The 22,157-nt window shown below is 34.4% G+C and overlaps 1 protein-coding gene across 1 annotated transcript in view; it reads left to right on the top strand.

Annotated features, from left to right (window-relative positions):
* The window catches only part of LOC124359147 (neuropeptide Y receptor type 2-like), a 35,625-nt gene extending 13,921 nt beyond the window's left edge, over nt 1-21,704 (top strand). The window contains exons 3-6 of the mRNA XM_046811638.1: nt 12,278-12,429; nt 16,261-16,449; nt 17,329-17,590; nt 18,965-21,704. Of these exons, the coding sequence (XP_046667594.1) occupies nt 12,278-12,429; nt 16,261-16,449; nt 17,329-17,590; nt 18,965-19,142 (781 nt within the window). The 3' untranslated portion in view covers nt 19,143-21,704. The remainder of the gene's footprint in view (nt 1-12,277; nt 12,430-16,260; nt 16,450-17,328; nt 17,591-18,964) is intronic.
* The last annotated feature ends 453 nt before the right edge of the window (nt 21,705-22,157 follow it).

Raw genomic sequence — 22,157 nt, 5'->3', positions numbered from 1 at the left:
GAAGAGGTCAAGGTAGGCTTATCTGTATCCCGAGACTATGACGCTTTCGGCCGCGTCTTTGCCAATACTAAGTATCCAGCCATGCACTCTCTTTTTATAAGAGCTTACAGAACACCCTCCAGAGTTTCTCAAATAGCTCGGAATATTCCTATATAATATATGCGCAATATAAAATGGACTTGTTGTTGAAAAAGACCTGTTTAGCTGCAGTGGCTGTATTCCTATCGATTCTGCGGTTCGTGTAGAGTATGTATGGGATACATTGTTAAATATTAATCTCGGTTGTTTGAATATGTAGAGTAAGATGGTTTTTACATAAAGCTGTCTTATGCTGAGAACTTCAAAAATATTAAAAAGATCATGTGTCGGAAACCCAGTACCAACTCCAATCGCGGCCTTTAAAATTGATTTTTGGACTATATATAATGGTTCCAAAGTTGTTCTGAGCGCTCCACCCCAAGCAACAATACCCCCCAAAAACAAAGACTGACAGTACGCAAAATAGACAAGTTTTATTTCAGAAAATGTTAATATTCCGTGTAATTGTTTGAATCCAAATATGTATTTCCGAATTTTGTTTTTTAAATATTCAACATGGGCAGTCCACTTCATTCTCGTATCAAATATTACACCTAAATACTTGTATTTCTCCACTTTTTCAATCTGTTCGCATTTGCAAGTTGTATTAATGCAGTTGCCGCAAGTGTGCAGAGTAAGAGAATTAAAATGTGGGTCTGATCTCTGTGTTAGTGATATTGGCATGAATTTCGTTTTTGAAACATTCAGAGATAAAATATTTTGATCAAACCACTTTTTAAGAACAGACAAATCATGTAACGCATTGTTATAGACATCGTCCCAGTTTTTACCCCGACATAAAACCACAGTGTCATCGGCAAATAAAAAACACTGGCCGGATATATTTAACTTGACAACATTGTTTATATAAACAAGAAAGAGAATTGGTCCAAGGGTACTTCCCTGAATAACACCGTAATCAATGGCCCTCTCCCCACTGTCTACCCCACAAACCGTGACAAACTGTTTGCGATCAGAGAGGAAACTTCGGAACCAAGATAGGGATAGCCTTCGACAACCTATGGACTCCAGTTTGTGTAATAGTTTACTTCTGTCTACGGAATCAAACGCTTTTGCAAGGTCCAGGAAGACTAACAAACAACGATCATTGCAAGTGATAGCATGATTAATGTTTTTTGATAAAGCAAACAAAGCGTCTGAAATGTTTTTTTCCTTTCTAAATCCATACTGGTAATCGTTAAGAATAGATTTTTGATTCAAATACTGAACAAACTGACCTTTTACAACTTTTTCAATTACCTTAGAAAAAACACTGAGCAATGAAATTGGACGAAAATTATTTTTGCACGTGACATCATTAGACTTATGAAGAGGAATGACTTTAGCTGTTTTAAATTCGTTTGGAAAAATTCCTGATGTAATGCTTAAGTTAACAATGTGCAATAATGGTTTTACAAAAATATGTACATTTTCCTTTAACAGAGAAGCAGACACGCCATCATAGCCCGGGATAGAGCCACCTCGTAGACTATTCACAGTATTCAGTATGTCAGTTTCAGTAACCGTGTGCATTACAAAGTCAGTGTCAGTAGTAAAGTCGCTGTCGTTCACTAATGGAGTCCCACTGTCGTCAATGGCTGAGGCCAACTGCGATCCAACCTTGGAGAAAAACGCGTTAAACTCGTCGGCCACTCCCTTCACTTTATTTAGGTTCAACTCTCCCTCATAGTTTTTCAAATATTTTGTGATAGGGAAGGAATCTTTCTTTGTTCGTCTGCCAGCAATTTCGTTGACTGTTTCCCAAAAAACTCTAGGATTGTTTGACGATGAGTTAATTTTCTCTCTGTAGTACCGTTTCCTTGCACTTTTTATTAGATGATTTAAATTATTGCGATAATTTGAAAAATAGCGTTTCAAATCGGTATTAAAGGGCTGTTTTTTAATTTGTTTACTCAATTTGTCGCGTTTTCTTATTGACGTGATGAGGCCTTCCGTTATCCAGGGTTTAATTTTTTTCTTTTTGGATGAACATTTGTTTGGAGATTTTTTAGAATTTTCAACTATAGAAGAAACAATTTCCCGAAAACACCGAGAGCTCTCTAACACATCGTTCGTCCCAGTCACAGAATCCCATTTCTGTTCGCGGAGGAGAGCGGTAAATTTGTTCTTATCTACGAACCCACGACTAACTGTAGGATCGCAGCGAGCCTCAACCCCATTTTCCACAACCTGTATAGTTAGTAAAGTACTTGAGTGGTCAGTGATGTCAGTGCGCCAAACCCCGGCCCTTACCTTATCAAAGTCGTTATGGTCCACAAACACGTGATCCATACAAGTCCGGCTGTCGTCAGTCACTCTGGTCGGCAAGTTTATACAGTTTAAAAACCCATGTCCACACAAAGTATTCAAGTATCGGTCTACATGCAAGTTGTTTTGTGATATGTCTATATTAATATCTCCAAGAAAAATGTATGTTTTATCTTTAGTTTTTCTTTCGTAAAATCTGTCCAGTTCTTCAATGAATATGTCTTTGTTACTGTCATGTGTCCTGTATACCGCCAGTAAGCTAAATATAGTTTTGTGAAAAGTAAAGTCAACAGTCAATCCAAAAACGTCACCAATCACCACTTCCGTTACAGTAGCTGATAGTCCCTTTTTCACGTATATAAGTGTCCCATCGTTCCTGTTTAGTTTCTGTATCGTGCGTGCAACATCGTAACCGTCTAAATCAAAGCAAAAAGCGTCCGCGCCCAGCCAGGTCTCCGTCAAAATGATGATGTCAAACTGAAAGTTGAGTGCCTCGAGTGACACTAATAAATTATTGAAATTTTTAATTAACTCCTTATATTTAAATGAAGGAGTTTCAATCTATTGATATCTTCAAAAAGTACATGATTACAGACATCACGTGATTCTTCAAACTCCTCACACCCAACCCCATCATAAACATTTGCAACACCTTCATTTACTGCCATTAATAGTAAGTTACTTAATCAAAATAGTACAAAGATAAATAATATTACAATTGAAATGAAATGGAAAACTATAACTATCTCCTCCGATCAAGCACTAGGCTATTTACGTCCTACCCAAAACAATAACTCTGTGGTAAAAAGATCTATCTTTATCAATGAATTAACATAATAACGTCATGTTAACATAGTTACAAGGAATACATAACACAAAAATGTATCTTAAAAGCAGGATTAAGGAAAAATAAGCGTTATCCTACTGACACTCTTTTTCACGAATCTTCACTCCTTTCCTTGCGACAGTTGTACATAAAGCATCTTTTAATTCATATTTATAAATATTACAACATAATTTTCCCAGAAACATCACATTCTTATAATACCAGGCATGCAGTTAATGTCGGTATACCTGTTACAAGGTTAGTTAAATCATTTTCAATAACAAATTCCTTTTATATTTCCCATGTATTATTCAGAAACATTTGCAAAAACTTCAGTCACTTCAAATTATTCGAATCAACTTCAATTTCAATTTTTAAGAAAAACGTTAATTTTTTCCTTCTACAGATTGGCCTCGAGGGAGCCGAGGCCCTAATCTTATCAGAATATGGGCGGGCTTGACCTTGGTCCTTTCTCTCACCCCTCCCCCCTCCGATATCATCTGTCATTCATCTACATTTCAAAGTGATAACTATTTCAAATAAATTATATATAAATTTTTTGGTCGGTTTGTTTAATTTAATTTATTATTGTTATTGTTGCTCTTTCGTTTGCGTCTGAACCATACCCGGCAAAACAAACTAACATTAATTTCTGTAAAAGATAGCGTCTCTAGCCTACGCACAGGCTGCTTGCCCATGTAGGCTAATTTCCTACAAATATATATTAAGAAATTACAATGTTTAAAATTTCATTGTTAACAAAAATTTGCAAACGCATTTGTAATCTCTGTACCTATAAGAAGATTGTGGAAATAAATTTATATTTCATTTCATTTCATTTCATTTCATTTCAATAAATACATTAAAAAAAACTGTTTAATTTTAAGCCCATCGTGCAGAAAAAAATGGTTATAATGTGTGAGTGAAAAACATATCCAACTATCAATAAAATATTGAATATGCAGTTTCGAGTAAAATACATTCATGGTGTTTGATCAATGAAAATCAACTACAACTATTTAGCATGATAATTTTAGTGTTATACATATCAATTATAATTAATGAAAAATAAGTTAAATGTTGATAAACCAAAGTTATTTTTGGAATGTTAGATCATGAATTAGCTGTGCTGTTATTATTTCGGAAACATTGATTTGAATTCCTGTATATTGAAGTCTTGTAACTATGGGACAATAAATATAAGCTTGTAATTGTTAAAAAAAAGAAAAAAGAAAAACAGCTGCAATTCATACACAACAACTTAAAAATGTTCTGATACTTTTTATTCAAGCTAAACAAAACCAAAAATTAAAACAAAAACATCTTATCTTGGGGTTTTTAAACTTGTTTAAATTGAAAATATATCAAATGTTTTATCACTAGGCGTACTGCACCAGTTTGGTTACTTGAAACAGTATTCACTTAGACAGTTGGAAAAAAACATTATTTGCATTGCTTTAATAATCATTCAACTATTCACTTTAACTTAACATATTAATTTCGAAATTTACATCCTCAGATAAAAAAAAGAATAACAAGATTCAGTTTTACATTACTTTAGGCCTACTTATAAATTGCTACTCAGAGCATCAGGACGATTTAAATAGTACTCAGCGCCCATACGAATAAAAATATTGGAGCCTAGGATATATGACTTAATTTAAATCTAATTTATTGGATATCTAATTGCAAAAAGAAAAATAAAGCACTTGAAAAAAGAAACTGCCATCTTATTCCTAAACTACAGCTACAGAAGTGTACATATGTGATTTTACGGTTTGATATTGTGTTCCTAAACACAATGAAAAATGAAAAACTCTTTAACAACATTCAAATAAGCATCCAAATTCCAAATAAAAATTAGGATATAACACTTGATCTTTAAGCTGATGAGAAAACCAGATAAAATTTAAGTTCTCATGACTTACAGTTCTATTACTCAGAAGCGAGCAGTTTATCCAAGTCCGAGTGGCCACTTATTCTAACGGCCGGAGCTCCATCCACTTTTCGCACCAGCAGCTTGTTGTTTGATACCCATGCGTACGCCAGTCGTCCTTCCTTCACCTGGGCTCTGCACTGGGCGAGTAGCGCCTTCATGTACACCGTCAAGTGTTCATTGATGTAAATGGCAGATGGCTTGAATTCTTGATGGATATTTGAAGCGCAGATCCGTCTTTTAACAGCTCGTGCCGCAGTTAACCATACGTCTCTGGTTCTTCTGGAGACAAATTTGGCGACAATTGATGGGTACAGCGTGCGTTTAGATGATTGGAGACGATGAGCATAGCGATATCTCCGTCGTGTAATGGGACCGACAACACCCTCGCCACCCGCGCCATAATCTCGTACACATTCTCACCCTGCGTCACAGGAACACTGGTAATTTCCAAATTGTCGTTCCGGGAGTATTGTTCGAGTTCATGAATTTTAGAGTTCAATTGTGACACATCCAACTTAATCTCGTTATTAATTGCTTTTAGCAACGCACACTCCTGTTTAAGGGCCACATTTTCAGCTTTCACAGAGTCCAAGGATTCACTTAGTTGGCAGAAATCACTCCTTAGTTCTGATATCGACGACTGCATATCTGAGAATTTCGTATCCATTTTAGCGCTGGGGGCGGCAATCGCTTTCAAAATAGCACCTTTGTCCTCGCCGCTCTCAGAGCCTGTCAGAGACGCCGCATCGTCCTTACACGCGTCACATCTCCAAGCTGTCTTATCCCGAAGTCTTTGAAATTTCCGATCGCCACCTTTTATACACGATGCATGATAACACATTTCACAAGCACAACACTTTGCCACTTCTGCGTCGTTTATTAATTATTTGCAATTGAAACACTGGGCCGACATGATTAAAAATAGATGAAGTGAACACACTCAACTTGTAAACGATAAAATGCTATCGTAAAATTTATTAAAAAGTCGATTATGCTAGTCGCGTAATATAGAATGAAAAAGCACGATCTAACATGAAACGCGTAATGGGCAGGACGCGCCTCGTAGATCAGATAACGAGACCCTCACTCATCGGAGGTCTGATAACGACTGAATCACACTGAAGTTAACTGAGTCACACGAAATCTGTATATGCCGGGCTATATCCCGGTAATAGTTTACCACTAAATAACCATGTTACTGACACTACCGTATATTTCTAGACAGTATGAGTATATTAGACATATTAAATCTTATGATTGTGACATGAAATACTAATTTTTTATCATCTGATAATTACAGTGTAAAGATTATCTCTTGCAATAAAAAATATAGACAAATGCGTATAAACGACATCAAAATACATGTCACTTATAATCATCCTTACGATATCACAGGAAGATGAAATTTGGAACACGTATCTCTCATGACTAAAATAGAAAAACATCATTTTCATTAAGATCAAACATATTGGGGTTTCATTCCTTAAGAGAACTATATGTCACAGAAAGATAAAATTTGACACACACGTGGTCTTATGCTCTCAACAAACAAATAAAGACACTACATGAAGAGAACCACGCGTAGGGGTTAAAGTAAGGTTCGACCCTTAAAATAACAACATTTTTGTTTCCCATCTTCTGAATGACCCAGAAAAATGAAATTTGATATACACCTAATAACTTAAAGAAAGAAAATACATGTTATGTTTTATCACCGAATAGGTCTTTCTAGATTCATGTATTAATGAATTGTTTTGTAAGGGCAGCAATGCAAACGCTGATCTTTACATGAAAGCAACCACTAATAAGTGCAGGAAATACCTTAGAGCTCTCTCTCTCTCTCTCTCTCTCTCTCTCTCTCTCTCTCTCTCTCTCTCTCTCTCTCTCTCTCTCTCTCTCTCTCTCTCTCCCACCTCTCTCTCTCTGCGTATAATTTGGGTTACAAGTGAATACTACTGGGGTACCAGGAATAATTTGGATAGAGACAAGAATCAATAGCGTGATAGTATACAATACTTAGGTATATTAATATCCTCATGTATGTACATCTGTTTTTATGATGGCAACACACCAAACTCTACCATGGCTTGTGAAATATAATTAATTCCAACCAGAAATGATTCTTACGCGCTAATGCTGAAATAAGAGTCAGTGACGATCTAGTTTATATTTTGAACCCCTTAAAATGAACATTACAATAATATATTTCTTAATATGTCTACTCTCATAATCATTACACTACACCATAATTGCTCTAAATAAGATTACCATGGCCTCTCCAGTCTGGCTTAAAATAATTAAAAAATTACTGAAATTGTTGAAGCCGTTCATTTAAATACTATGCTATTCGTTGAGTTTTTGATTGCTACACATAATAGTTGCTTTAACCTCCGACTCCAGCGACCCTAAACCGTTCCTTTTTAAACTTTAAGTCCAATCCGAAATGGATCAGAAGATTGGAGTATCCTGGGGAACAATTTCAAACTTGCTACTGAAATAAATGCTTTAAATATCTTGCTTCAGGTCATTGGCCAGTTTAGTACACAATTTCATTCCAATATGGCAATTTAAACATAATGTAATAAATAAAATATCACTACTCCGTTATTTACGGACCTTGAGGGAATTACAAAGTATTATGAAATGCATATAACAAATCTTAAACTTTATATTGTAAACAAGCTTTGTGTATCTCGGACAGTTTTAGATCCTATAAATAAATTATTAATATCTCAGTAGTCACACAATCTATCTACTTCTTCCAACTAATTTAAAGTCTATAGTGTGATCAGTGTGATCAATTTGGATGAATGTACAAATTGGAATATTGGGTATTGTTTAATGTTCATGGAAATACAACGTAATGGCTGGCCACTTACGTCAGAAACCCCAGTAGTACTAAAATGGTAGGCTGACGTAATCAGCTTGGCACTGCAGTCCCTTAATTGATACCCGTAATTACCACTTGATAATTGAGATTAATACCCCGGCCGTAATGATTACCTGATCACACATTCCTCGAACACAGCTGCGTTATGTCCCATTGTAATCGCACCAAACGAATCCATTAGGTGGCTCAAAGCACGTAGATATTCATTACAACATTGGCTTTGTTCTCTCACGAGACGAGTTTTCATCAGAAATGAACATAAACTGCAAAGCATGTAAAGCACGCTTTTCATCCATAAAATTTAAATTCTAATGCATGGTTAGTAATCTTTCACTAGATCCCAAAATAAATCCCAAAAGTTGAATATTTTGAAAGGTTAAGAGGATTTTGGACATTTTTACATAGTTTATAGATAGTTTTGCCTCGTCTTGAGGTATCATAACCTTTTTAGTAGTGCATTGAAAATTAATGTTTAGTGATCATCATACGAAACTATTTTTAAAGCTTTGTGGTCAAATATGGCCATCATCATGGCCATATTTTGGTAGATTCTGTCCATGCTTAAACTTATATCTAAATTTGATTCGTGACTTAACGTAACTTATCAGTTTTTGTAACTGCAATAATAAATAATCCTCCAAATTCATTTAGCCTTAACTACCATGGTCTCTTAGGCGTCTTATTACTAAACACTAATAATAATAGGAAACGCTCACTAGGTACTTATGTGCCATTTAAACAAAATAATCTACGTTGCTGTTTAATATTGACTATGAGTGCTGGTATAACCATTGTCTTTAAAGAAGTGTCAGTATTCGTAATCTGAGTCTATATAGTGATTTAACTTTTCCAAAAATATGGCGTGGATATCAAATTAAATTCCTAGTGTTTTATCACCACATATATGGCATTAATAGTTCAAGATTCGGAAACGAAACCGGGTTTACATATTCACTTAAAGCAATCTTCTCTCTCGCCGCAAATGAAGGGTATCATTTTGCAGCAGGAGTAATTTGGAAACTCCACCCCTGCACTTAATGAATAGACCGCAGAAGGACGTTCACTTTAATTAAACACCAGTTAACCTGTAACCTTTCTTCTTTATACGAGTACTTAACTACTATTTTTGTTTAGTTTCCTGTATTCTGGAAAAAGCTTAAAATCAACAATTAATTATAAGACCAGTTTATTAATAAATATATTCTTATTCAACTAACTAATTTATAAACCCACATTAGATTATAAATAGATTATTAAAAGTTCGTACAGTAAAATAACTGTACATCATTACAATAATTGTTGTAATGATGTTTTGTACATTATTGTTTTGTAAATTGTTATTATTGTAAAATAATTATTACAACACATACATCATATTATTTGTTGAGAGGTTTAATTTGAACAACACTGGTGGGACGATAACCTTCAAGGTTGGCATATACGTAATAGTAAACAGCTTTACATATTCAGAAATTCAAATTAATAATATTATCTTGATACCTTTCAAAGGCAAAAATCGAGATAAAGATAGCAATTTATTTGAAAAAATGTGGATTTGATTTAATTACAATAATATGAAGTTACCTTTGTAAACATATTTACTTATAGTGATTAAATTTATATATATATATATATATATATATATATATATATATATAAATATATATATATATATATATATAGGAATAATAATACATTATTTTTTAAGTTCTCATGCAATACCTTTTATTGCATTTTTTGACCGATAGCTTTAACAAATTAATATAGTATTTTTCAATCGGTGAGAGAAGTGCGATATCAAAAAAATGGTTCATGGATAATGAAAAACTCTTATTAAAGCAAAATTGTTGTTTAAGAACGCCTATATTTTTCAGAAGGGAAATAATTAGTTATATTTATAAGATAGTTTATTTATTAAAGTGCATTTGCTTTTGGCTTTGCCTTAATATCAATCAAAAGCTTATGTTAAAAGTAGGTTTAAAAATTTGATCAACACGCACTCCCGTGTTGTGGTGCCCTCTTTAGTTCACAGGCAACGTTAGGTCCTGGTGTCCGTAATCAAGAGCATAGTAGTAATTTGAAACTCATAAATATCATATTATTTTTCTGCTAACAACTTATAATTTCTGCTGACTTAGGTTTATAGATATTTCGCTACAAATGTTCGGTTGTTTTCAATTTCACTTTCATTCTTCGTCATATTATAATATACATAGCTTACGTACATTTATTAAAAAAACTGTATCGATCATAAACACGTGACTTATAATAAATTACATAAATGTTCAAATAGTTATGGCAATATACCGCGCTAACATCAGTGTATTAACAATGAAAGTGGCAAATGACGCTTGGTCAAACTTCATGGTTGGACATGCACCATAATACAACTAGTTGTGTTTGTAGAAGTGAAGTTGCATGCAAAGTTAAGCGTCAAAATATGAAATTTTTCTCGTGATTTATTGCTACAAAATAAAATTTACATTTTTGGCGGTTAAGTGGGGCTACACAAAGTCACCGAATAACGATTATTTGTTAGTTAGTTAGGCTTAATGTCTAATAATATGGAACATGTTAAAATCTCATATGGCAGTAGTAAATTTTTGTACAAACTCAATTCTTTAAATTTTTTCGCACCATCATGATTACTAATAAATCCAATGTAAAAATATCCACTAATGCTCAGCCATATCCCATGGTTTGACATGTCCCATCATCAAACTCAGTATTCCCTATTTGTAAATAAAACTCCAAGCAAAATTTCAAGTCCATAGGTCGGTTCGCTTTCGAGATATCGTGGGATAGATACACAGACAGAAATGAGGATTAGGCCTTGCTAACGCTTAGCCAATGAAAACTGAAAAAATGAAAATAATAACTAATGGCGTTGATCTCAGCTGGTATTGTGACGTGAAACGCAATCAGCCAATGAATAGCGATGAACCATTCGGTGCAGTACCTATCTATACCTGAATACTATAGAGAAGGAGAAGTAAATCATAGCTCGGTAATAGTACGTGAGGCTCTCAAATACTCGTATAGTGACTGTCAGTTTCTCCTTCAGCTGTGAATGTTAGTTGGGTATTATACTGAAGGAGCACTGATCAAGGTACTTAGTTTTTTATTTTTTATAAGTGGCAATTTATACTATGGTTATCAAAGAAACAGGTGTTACAAATAAATTAATATAATTACTTATTGTTTACTTTCTTCAATATTCTTGCCAAGTGAATATTAACGTGAATTTTTATATTAAAATGAATTATTATTATAATATATATATTTTAAAAAGTGTTAAACTTGTAAAAAGTAGTCCTATTACCTTATTAAGACTATAAGTTTGATTACAATAATTTAAACTAAAAGAAGTTGAATAATTGCAGAGGCAACACGTTCCTCTGCAATACCGCTCCTCTGCGGCAGTACGTAGATACAGCATTACGTGCTAAAACTTTGGCTTCTCCTAACAAAGCTATAAATTCTTTTGGAATGTATAAAAAAATGTGTTTATACTATTGTGTGATTGAAATGTATCTTTATAATGATTCAGCGTGCAGAAATCATACTTCTAATTTACAAATATTATCTTTGGAGTATATTTTATAATAATATAATATAATATAGTAAACGCTTCTGATCAAGAAAGTGGTTTACTAGATTGCTATATTCACTTCAACGCTCTTGAGTTGTTCTTCTACTGATTCAAAAATATAATGTGTTTACAGAATGCTTAATGAAGTACGTTTATGCAATTACATTGTTAGCTGAAGAGACGAGAAATAATGTTGCAGTATTTTATGTTGCAGGTACTAAACAATAGTGCGGTCACCCAGTGGCCAAGTCTGCCAAATGGCTACTTGCAGTGTGGCCGATACTATCACTTTACTGTGGAACGTCTCTTTCCTGCTCATGTTACTGCTCTGCTGTGCAAAGATGTTGAAGTGACAAGAATAATGTTGCAGGTACTATACAATACTGCGGTCACCCAGTGGCCAAGTCTGCCAAATGGCTACTTGCAGTGTGGCCGTTACTATCACCTTACTGTGGAACGTCTCTTTCCTGCTCATGTTAATGCTCTGCTGTGCAAAGATGTTGAAGTGACAAGAAGTAATGTTGCAGGTACTATACAATACTGCGGTCACCCAGTGGCCAAGTCTGCCAAATGGCTACTTGCAGTGTGGCCGATACTATCACTTTACTGTGGAACGTCTCTTTCCTGCTCATGTTACTGCTCTGCTGTGCAAAGATGTTGAAGTGACAAGAAGTAATGTTGCAGGTACTATACAATAGTGCGGTCACCCAGGGGCCAAGTCTGCCAAATGGCCACTTGCAGTGTTGCCGTCACCATCACCTTACTGTGGACCATCTCTCTGTTGCTCATGGTACCCCTACTGTTGTACCAAGACGTTGAAGTCGTCAAAATAGCAGGTATGCACCATCTCTCTGTTGCTCATGGTACCCCTACTGTTGTACCAAGACGTTGAAGTCGTCAAAATAGCAGGTATGCACCATCTCTCTGTTGCTCATGGTACCCCTACTGTTGTACCAAGACGTTGAAGTCGTCAAAATAGCAGGTATGCACCATCTCTCTGTTGCTCATGGTACCCCTACTGTTGTACCAAGACGTTGAAGTCGTCAAAATAGCAGGTATGCACCATCTCTCTGTTGCTCATGGTACCCCTACTGTTGTACCAAGACGTTGAAGTCGTCAAAATAGCAGGTATGCACCATCTCTCTGTTGCTCATGGTACCCCTACTGTTGTACCAAGACGTTGAAGTCGTCAAAATAGCAGGTTTGCACACCAACAATATATCCTGCGACCACCAACTACCAACTAAAGTACGCTCTGAAACACGAGCAAATGTTCTCTAATAGCCCAATGTTGAATCTGAACAATCCGTTATGGAGATTACATAATCCACATATGAACGGTAAAACACTAAACTGACTATTCAGATATCCCTCCATTTCCGTTGATAAAAACCTTCTTTAGGGTTAGATTCATTATGCCAATCTTCTTGAACCTTTTTACAAGAAGGAAATGTTTATGTCCTCTTCTTACCTATTCAATTTAAGCCCACAATAACTTACTATAATATGCACAATCGGCGTGCACATTACATGCTTTTTTATAGTCAACCCGTCTAACACAAAAATGTAGCCTCATTATTATCGTTGGGGTGTTTTAATCTATATGCTTCATCTCTGGACAACACTGAAATTCTGATTCTTTTTTGATCATTTGATCATTTTAAATATTCATTGTGACCCCTATAGGTTTGAAATATTCTATGAAGTTTTATTTTTGGTACATATTTAAAAATGTGATACTAAAATGTTATTCTAATAAAATAAAAAATGTACATAACGATAATATAAAAAATGTCGTATATCTATGACAAAATTTAGAAGAAAATCTTAATTTGAAAGTAAACTTTTAATACGAACGGCGGCGGACGCACAGTAGTTTGTCACATCGGATAAAAGGATTATATAGCCGATTCTGCGGCTCTTTTTAGTCGAAAAACATTTATTTCACTAATACATGGACAGTCATATGGCGAAAAGAAACAAAACCAAAAAAGGAAAATAATTCTAAACCAACAAAATTGAAGTTATTGGTTTTATTTGACTTTATATAGGGTTTTCCGTTATAGTAAATAGGCAAGAGCCGATTTATATTGTATGAATAAACAATCTAGTTCTAAAATCGATGTAGGAAAGAAATTGATGTTAACCACACTAGGCTCAGGGAAGTTAAAATAAAATAGTTTTCTTTCAAACGATTACGTATTTTGGGTTTAAATACTTAAAACTAACCGTCCGACATATAAATAATAGCTATATGACCGTAAGCTGTGAGATAAAGAGATAGTAATACCATTTAAAACCAAATAGTCAATATTTATAAGATGGGCTGACGCTGATTTAAGTTGTATTTATGGTTGATTAAGGCCGTATTAAGGCGTCTGACGGTTGATTTGAAGTACACTTCAAAAAACTAAAAATACGTAACATGAGAAATAAATGATCCTTGGTTATTTTTAACCCTTTCGACATATCGAAATTTTGAACCCTATAAAACCTTAGGTTGACCTTAGGTTTATTTCATAACAACAATTCCTCTACAAATGTCACGAAAAACAATGTTTGGACATATAAACTAAAGAAATGGGTCTTGAATCCTGGACTATAAGGTTCTCGATAGCATTAAAATGAGTTAGTCAAGACAATGACAAACGTTATAATAAATTTTAGAAAATGTTATAATAAATATAACACTGGTAAGTGTCTTCTACTTTCATATGTCACATAAACACATTAATCCATATGCATATTTCACCCACTACTGGTGCGGAACTAGAATCTCTTAAACTGCTTACTAAATTCATAATATTGATAAAGTAGGTGGGACTGAGTCATTAATGGCCATCGTAGCTGTTTAAACTGTAAATATACTCTTATTACACTATTTGACTTCTATTTTTTAATAAAAAAATGCAATAAAGTTAGTTGGAAAATTAAAAACAAATAGCTTTAAAATAAATCACTAAAACAAAAATAAAATTAAAAAGTTTTATACTAAACAGTTATAAAATTAATTTATAAATATATCACTTATACATATAATCTGTATGTATTTGCTATGTACCACTATGGTGTTTGTTTTTAGAATTTAAATTTTCTAAACACACCAGCGGTTGTGTTACTCTAAGTGGTCGGATTAGGAGCAAACTGCACTGACAACGTTGATCTATGAAGAAATTTGACTATTAAGAATGTACTACATATAAACTGAAACCGTCAATGAACATGAAGGATTGCACCCTATAATTCGATAACAGCAAGGCCAATGCGGCTGCGCGGTTCTACTGTAATTGATTGAGTCAGACGCGTCACCGGTTAGCAAAGACGCCTCACTGTATATTCCTGAAACTTAAATATATTACTAGGTGAGAGTTGAAACAAATGACGTTTTCCATTCACCATACAGAGTTCTTTGAAACAAAAATGTTTTTGTCTACAAACTTAAAATATAACTGGATAAATAATAACAATTTTGTGTTTTTTCCAAAAGACGGCGTTATAATCATTAATGTGAAAGGCTTGTAAACCTCATATTTTAACGGTGCGATGAAGTAAAGCAGTAACGAAATGAGAGGGCATTATTGTAAAATTTTCCCTCAGGTGTGCATTTTTTGGATGAAATAGTTTTTTTGTTTTATTTCAAAGCAAAATATTGTCCACAGTCCTTTATCATATCTTTTTAAAAATTAGGAAAAGTAGAAAGTTTCTGATCATTCCAAGAAGAACGGTAGGCGTCCAAAGGAGGGGCGTTTTGTAATCAGAAAATGAAAGAATATCTGTTGTAGGTAAGGATATTAGTATACATATATAAATTAGGGCAGAAGCGAATGGCATTTGTTTTATTCATAAAAATAATTTCCTTAATTTAAATTTCTTGCGTAATCATTATTATATTTCATACAAAATATGACTTCCTTAAGTCAAAAATCGTAAAAAAACATGTCAATCACTAAAGGTGTAACTTCTTTAATACTTCTTTAGTGAGCATTCTTTAATATATTTACACTTTTTCCTTCCGAAGTTTTTATTTGTACCGGGATACCAAACTGCGTACTTTTCTAATTTACATACTACTTCAAATAACTGTGGAGTAGAAAAATTGTTTGTACTTGTTACAATTTCTTAAGGTAATCTCTAAAATTTAAAAATATTACAATTCAATACCGATTGCAGTGGTGTAGTCGATGAAAAATATCGTCAAGTATTTGTAGAATTAGTGTCACTCAAAAATTGTAAAGGTTGTTAGTGCGAGCAACATTATGGTGGCTAAATAATATAGATACTAGCAATCGTAAACGTTCAGCTTGTAACTAATGTTTACCAACATTTAACAATATTTTCTATTATTGACTGGCCTTTAGTGTGGACCATCTAAGATGGATGTATACATGGATGGGTGGTATAGTAAGATGTATATTACAGGATTGGTGGTATAGTAAGATGTATATTACAGGATTGGTGGTATAGTACGATGTATATTACAGGAGTGGTGGTATAGTACGATGTATATTACAGAATTGGTGGTATAGTAAGATGTATATTACAGGATTGGTGGTATAGTAAGATGTATATTACAAGATTGGTGGTATAGTACGATGTATATTACAGGATTGGTGGTATAGTATGATGTATATTACAGGATTGGTGGTACAGTATGATGTATATTACAGGATTGGTGGTGTACGAAGCGTGCGTGGAGACGTGGCCCTCCCCCATGCTACAATGTATATACACGCTAACCCTGTCCGTCCTGCAGTTCTTGGTGCCGGTGCTACTACTCAGCATTATCCACACCAAGATCTCCGCTTATCTGAGTGTCCATCTCATATCTCCTCCGAGAGAATCCGCTTGTAAACGAGGTAATTATTCAGTAGCCATTTACTTATACGTCAAGCTACAAAATATGTGAGGTTAAATTAAGACATTTTAGTTATAATGAAGGAGGACTTTACAGCATGACAAAATGAACAGGAATGTCAGAATGTTAGCTTGTTAGCAGTTGAAGTCGATAGCTAACAACTGAGATAGTAACAAATATATTACTTTTCTATTAAGTTCACAACATAGACCTTTTAAACGAAAACATACACATCAACGAATAGATAGACTCCATGTTATTTGTTACAACAGATTGATTTATTTAGAGTTATAGAAAGGAATAAACTAATTTAGATAAAAATTCTATACAGTTACAGTGGACTGTGATTTTCTACGGATTATTGTTAATTAACAGAGATGAGCTACCGAAGTAACCCATAAAATAGTAATATCAGACTAACGGCAATAGTGAGACAAGCTTTAATTTTATCTCATAAAAACAAGTTAAACTTGAAATTTTTGTACAGTTTTTGTTGTTAACTAATCCGCTTCTAACTTTTTCGAGTTATTCTTGAAAAGCACAGTTACTAATTTTTACACGATGAAGTAAAAACGCAGAAATTTCTTTCCTGATTAGCCAGAAACCAAGTATTTAGTGCGCACTGTCTTTAAAATGAGACATTCTCAGGATTCTTTGTCAAAAATAAAGGATTAAAATTCTTAATATTGAAGTTTAATATTCTTCTTGTCGGGCTAAAACTAAGGTGATAACCAAAACAGAGCATTTGAGCATTTTATACGCTATTTATTGAATGCTAAGCCATAAAATAAATTCATTAGAAGCGAGCATTAGTAAAATATGATATAATTAAAAAAGATTTCTGTAAAGTATTAATAGAGATTTTTGTACTTTATTTCAGCTCGAAGAGAGTTTCGACGTAACCGTCGCACGATGATCATCCTGTCATGTATAGCTATAGTATACGCGCTGAGCTGGCTGCCGATGACGGCGTTTACGGTACTGATGGAACTGAACCCTCGTGCTATCACATCCCCTAAGACCATCTACCTGGTGTTCTCTGTGTGTCACCTTGTCGCCATGTCCTCCACCGTCACCAACCCACTCCTCTACGGCTGGCTCAACACTAACTTCCGCAGAGAGCTCGGATCCGTTCTGGGCAGGTAAGCGAGCAATCATCTCGTCTGGATTTTGATACCTTATATATTGATGTTACTATCTCTCCTCCTTGTAGTTACACAAGGAAATAATACTAAATCAAAAAAGGATGTTCTGCCATCCATTCGGATGCAGATGATTATGTTATACAATCAGTGAACTACTATGGAACAAGCCTTTCAAAGTAAAAACTATGTTTCAATAATAGGAGTCAAAAATTAAAGTACCACCATTGTTGTTTAGTGGACGATCCTCTAATTTGTGTTTATCTTCTGGGTGTAAGAGCAGCACGATAAACAGGAATTTAATTTTCCCCTGACTGCCTGTATATCTGCCTGTTTGTCTACACGATAACTCAACCTAGAACGAAAAGACCTGTAAGATTTTAAATTTGAACGCAACCTCAGGAAAGCCTGATACGCGAAGCGGGTGGGGCTCTCCTATCTTGCTTAATTGTGATTATTATTGTTACGCGTGAGAAAGCTATTATAGAGAATACGATTCGGAGGCAAAAATATTGTTTAAGAGAGCACAAATGAAAGTAAAATTGAAAAAAAAAAAAAAATTACATCCGAAGATGAAAGGACAGGTGACACGCGAGGAATAAAGGGTGCAGTTAATTAGAATAGATGTCAACTCACCGATTTTGATATAGAATCTTGCCTCGCTTCAACCAAGTGGGGCCTCCAGCTCGTCCAGGGCATTCAGGGCTGCACTGAGATCCACTGGCTGGCCACTTTCGGTTTTCACTGAGAATAGTCACTGGCATTGTGGTTAGAACAAGTTTAGAGAAGAATCTTCTGTTCATCGCATACGAGTAGAGTTCAGTGTTGCATTCCTTCGGCAACCGCGTTCGCAAAGGGTATCGGGTCCTGGAACGAAACCGGTCAGCGACCGCAACCGGATCATTTCATCTCCGATGTTATACGATACAATTCCGGCCGTGAGTTAGACAGGGAGGTTACAATAACCACACACATTGATAGAGAGAAAGATGCAGCGAGTTCCAATACGATACTACAACGAGAACAAAGCGTGAGACTTTGTGAACGACCGGATCGACGATACACTAACTGATCGGGCGTATATGGGACGCTTCTGGACGGCGGACATACAGACAGACGGGACCACGCGATTAGTCCACCAATGGTAGAAGGCCTAGTTCCATCAAACGATATGTACAAGGGTCACTAAACAGCTGACCTAATTGATTTTCTTTAAACTATATCAAAGATAGCAAGGAGTTTTCTACCAAATATTGAAAACTAAACCTACTCTACTGGATATATAGCTAATATTATGCAATTATTGCTTGGGGCCAACGGTACTCTTTCGAAATCGATAAACTAATGATGACGATCTATTTTCCTTATTTACAGGGAGAAGAACCAACAGAGGGAACATCGTCAGCAGTATACTAGTGTGCACAGGCCTTCGGTGTTTGTCAAGGATCGAAGGATCAGCTTTACGTTCTTGACGACGCTGACAACAGGCACGACCAGTCACCGCAGTGGCGTTAGTGTGCACGGTGGCGTATCTAGGGTGGAGCATGTGTAAAGAGACTCGATATATTCCGGCGCGCGCTTATCCGGAACATCCGGTAATCCAACGTCTCGGGAATAACTCCGCCGGAGACTTCCAGTCGCCCGAAGAAATATGTGTGAGAGATGGGAGGTTTGAAAGAGCGAAAACACTGTACCTGAAAATAAAATCTTCTTCCTTAGGGAAGTAGATACCAAATAGCTTGTTTTTAAAATTTGTGTAGATACCCTTTAGTATCGGTTTATAGTGCAATTCTCTAATCCATTAATCTCGATTACGTATTATTAGAGATTAGAAATAGTTACGCGAAGGTATAAGAACATTTTGTAACCTACTTTTGAAGTGTTTTTAAGGTATTATCTTAACTTTACAATTACAGTCTAAGTTGTGAAACTATATATTTAACGAAGTCAAATCTATTACTGTATTTCATAAGATATTGCTCTATTGCTCAATTTTACTGAATGATTGCATAACGGTTTCGTGAATACGAACGGAATGTGGTTTCTTATCTAAAGACCTTCCCTCTCTCAGCATTTCGAGTTAACTGTGCCTTCTTTAAGTACCACTTGTAAGTATAGTTGGACTTTTGGTCACGATGTGGGCTTGTGCAGATTTCAACAACCTCCCATCCGTGACCAAGCCGTTGCTGAAGATTTGTACGGTTTAATGTAAAAACTGTTACCAATACTATGTCTATTACTAAGCAATGAATCAATCATGAATTAGGTAATGTGACTTTAGTTATATTTACTATTAGAAGCATTATTTATTGCAATAATTATTCGTTTAGTGTTTTGTAATCAAAGTGTATAAAAAGATTACAAATATTTGATTTAAATTAAAACGTTATACATATTTTTAGTAGTCTGGTCATAGAGTATGCGAGACATTATTAATGGAAAATAAATAAGAGAGGTTACCAGTTGGTTGCTGTCGCTACAGAATTAATTATCGAATCGTGCAATCTGATTAAACCGCTACCAGTTTTATATAGTCGTAATTGAACTTATGAATGAATCAGCTGTTTATTCCATCCTAATCTGTTTGATAATCTAAAACAAAATTCGCGGTTGACAGATTACTTCTTAAAATGACAATGACGATAGATATTCTCTATATTTTGAACATAATAATTAAAGTTAATTTCATCACAATGCTTTACACTTGATGCACCATAATAGCGGTTCTTTATTAAACTAGACACAATACGAGATATTTATCGCATTGATTTTGTTCAAGTAAATCTACAAGTTTCACAGTAAATCAGTTAAGACATTTTACTAGTGATTAAGTTTTCTCATATTCACACATTTAAAGTAATGAAATAAATGAAAATTACTGAAAATGAAATAAATATAAATAACAAATTGTCATATATACATAATTCTAACGGTGTTTTGCTTCGATGACAAACCGAGACATCAGCTGTTCCACGTGTGAAGGTTTTCATAATAGTACTGATGTAATAAGAAAAGATATTGTACACAAATTTATAGAAATATCACAACTTCTTTCCTCGAAACCCTTCTACTGGCCATGGGAGTAGTTGAAGTTTCGTGTTTCATTTTACCACACGTTAACCATCAGTTCAAATACTAACTCCCAATACATTAGTTATCTGTGTGTTTCTTACGAATTAAAGAATAAAACAGAGATAATTAAAAAAAAATCAAAACAGTATTACTAAACTCCTAATTTCGTGCTGTAAAAAAACCTATAACAAGTATAGTTTTCATGACAACATATTTGACAACCTATAACAAGACAACATATTTCATGTTAAAAAGGACTTAACAAATCAACAAAGTGACTGCTAGGAGAAGAAAAATAGATGGCCAGTTCTAGGGTTAAAAGCAGTAAAAATTTTTCGCTTTAAATACATTTAGCCATGCTTTGTTTGAAGGTTTGCAGATCACAGCACTGATGTAACCTTCAAACAACTGCAAGCAAGTACTGTTGCAGTAACACAGATTGCAGATATCGAAACGTAGTGTTACTGATTTCTTGTTTCACTGAACGATGGCAAATGTCCGGAAAAATCCTGTTTCCTTCATTTAGCCATGGTTAAGTGTAGCGAACAAAATTTTTTTAACTTTACTAGTATCTAGTACATATTACAAATATAAAACAGAATTCTTAACGAAGTGAAGTGATTGTTAAACATTGAAACGTTGTTTCATGCTGGAACGTTGGTGTCTTAAAAGCCGGCGTAGTAGAATTACGGTAAAATTCTCAGTTTACAGAATTATTTAATGTATATTTTTTACAAATAGACTTTATTTCCTAACTTTTTAGATTGTTACGCTTAAATGATATTTTACTATACACAATTATGCTTTTAAAACAAGAACTGTTGTACACAATCGCGTCTTTTGTGGTTCTGTTGTCTATTTTATGATAAGTGTTAGGTTGTAAATCCAGTATACTATAAGTAAAGTATTTTGATAGTATTTTGAATGACTTTGTGATTTTCAATATACAGTAGCTATAAAAGGATCTTATTTGGATTTATGTTTTGGAGTTATTGTGTTATGTGATTTCATAACGAATTATAGAAATATTTTGAGAACTAAACATTCTAGTGTGTTGTTTATTATTCCATTATACATACAAAAACTCCATTGAATTCTCTTTTACCCTGTAAAAAAATCATTCTTTCAATTTTGGAACTATATATTTTATACTACTCTAAATTATTATAAATTTATACAAGAGATTTTTATACTGACGTTGAAAACGACCAAACCGGCAGCTAGGCGACCTCTGTGAGTAGCCAGATACGTTTACAATATTTCGTACAGTACCAAAATATGTATAATTCAAAAATTTCTACTCTCAATTAGATTATATGTTATATTTTGTATAGCAAATCTAAATATTTGTTGTGTCTGAACACTGTGTATTTTTACATTTTCGTTATTCTTATGATTAAGGCAGTCTTGGTTTTACTTGTTCCATCGTTCTCGTACCTCTGGTAGGCAAGTTGTTTTACATTTTAGCCTACATATTGTTTTACAATAAGTAGAC

This window comes from Homalodisca vitripennis, chromosome 4 (assembly GCF_021130785.1).
Source record: "Homalodisca vitripennis isolate AUS2020 chromosome 4, UT_GWSS_2.1, whole genome shotgun sequence".
NCBI lineage: Eukaryota > Metazoa > Arthropoda > Insecta > Hemiptera > Cicadellidae > Homalodisca > Homalodisca vitripennis.
Note: the sequence above shows the minus strand (reverse complement) of the source record. Positions and strands in the feature narration are given on the sequence as shown.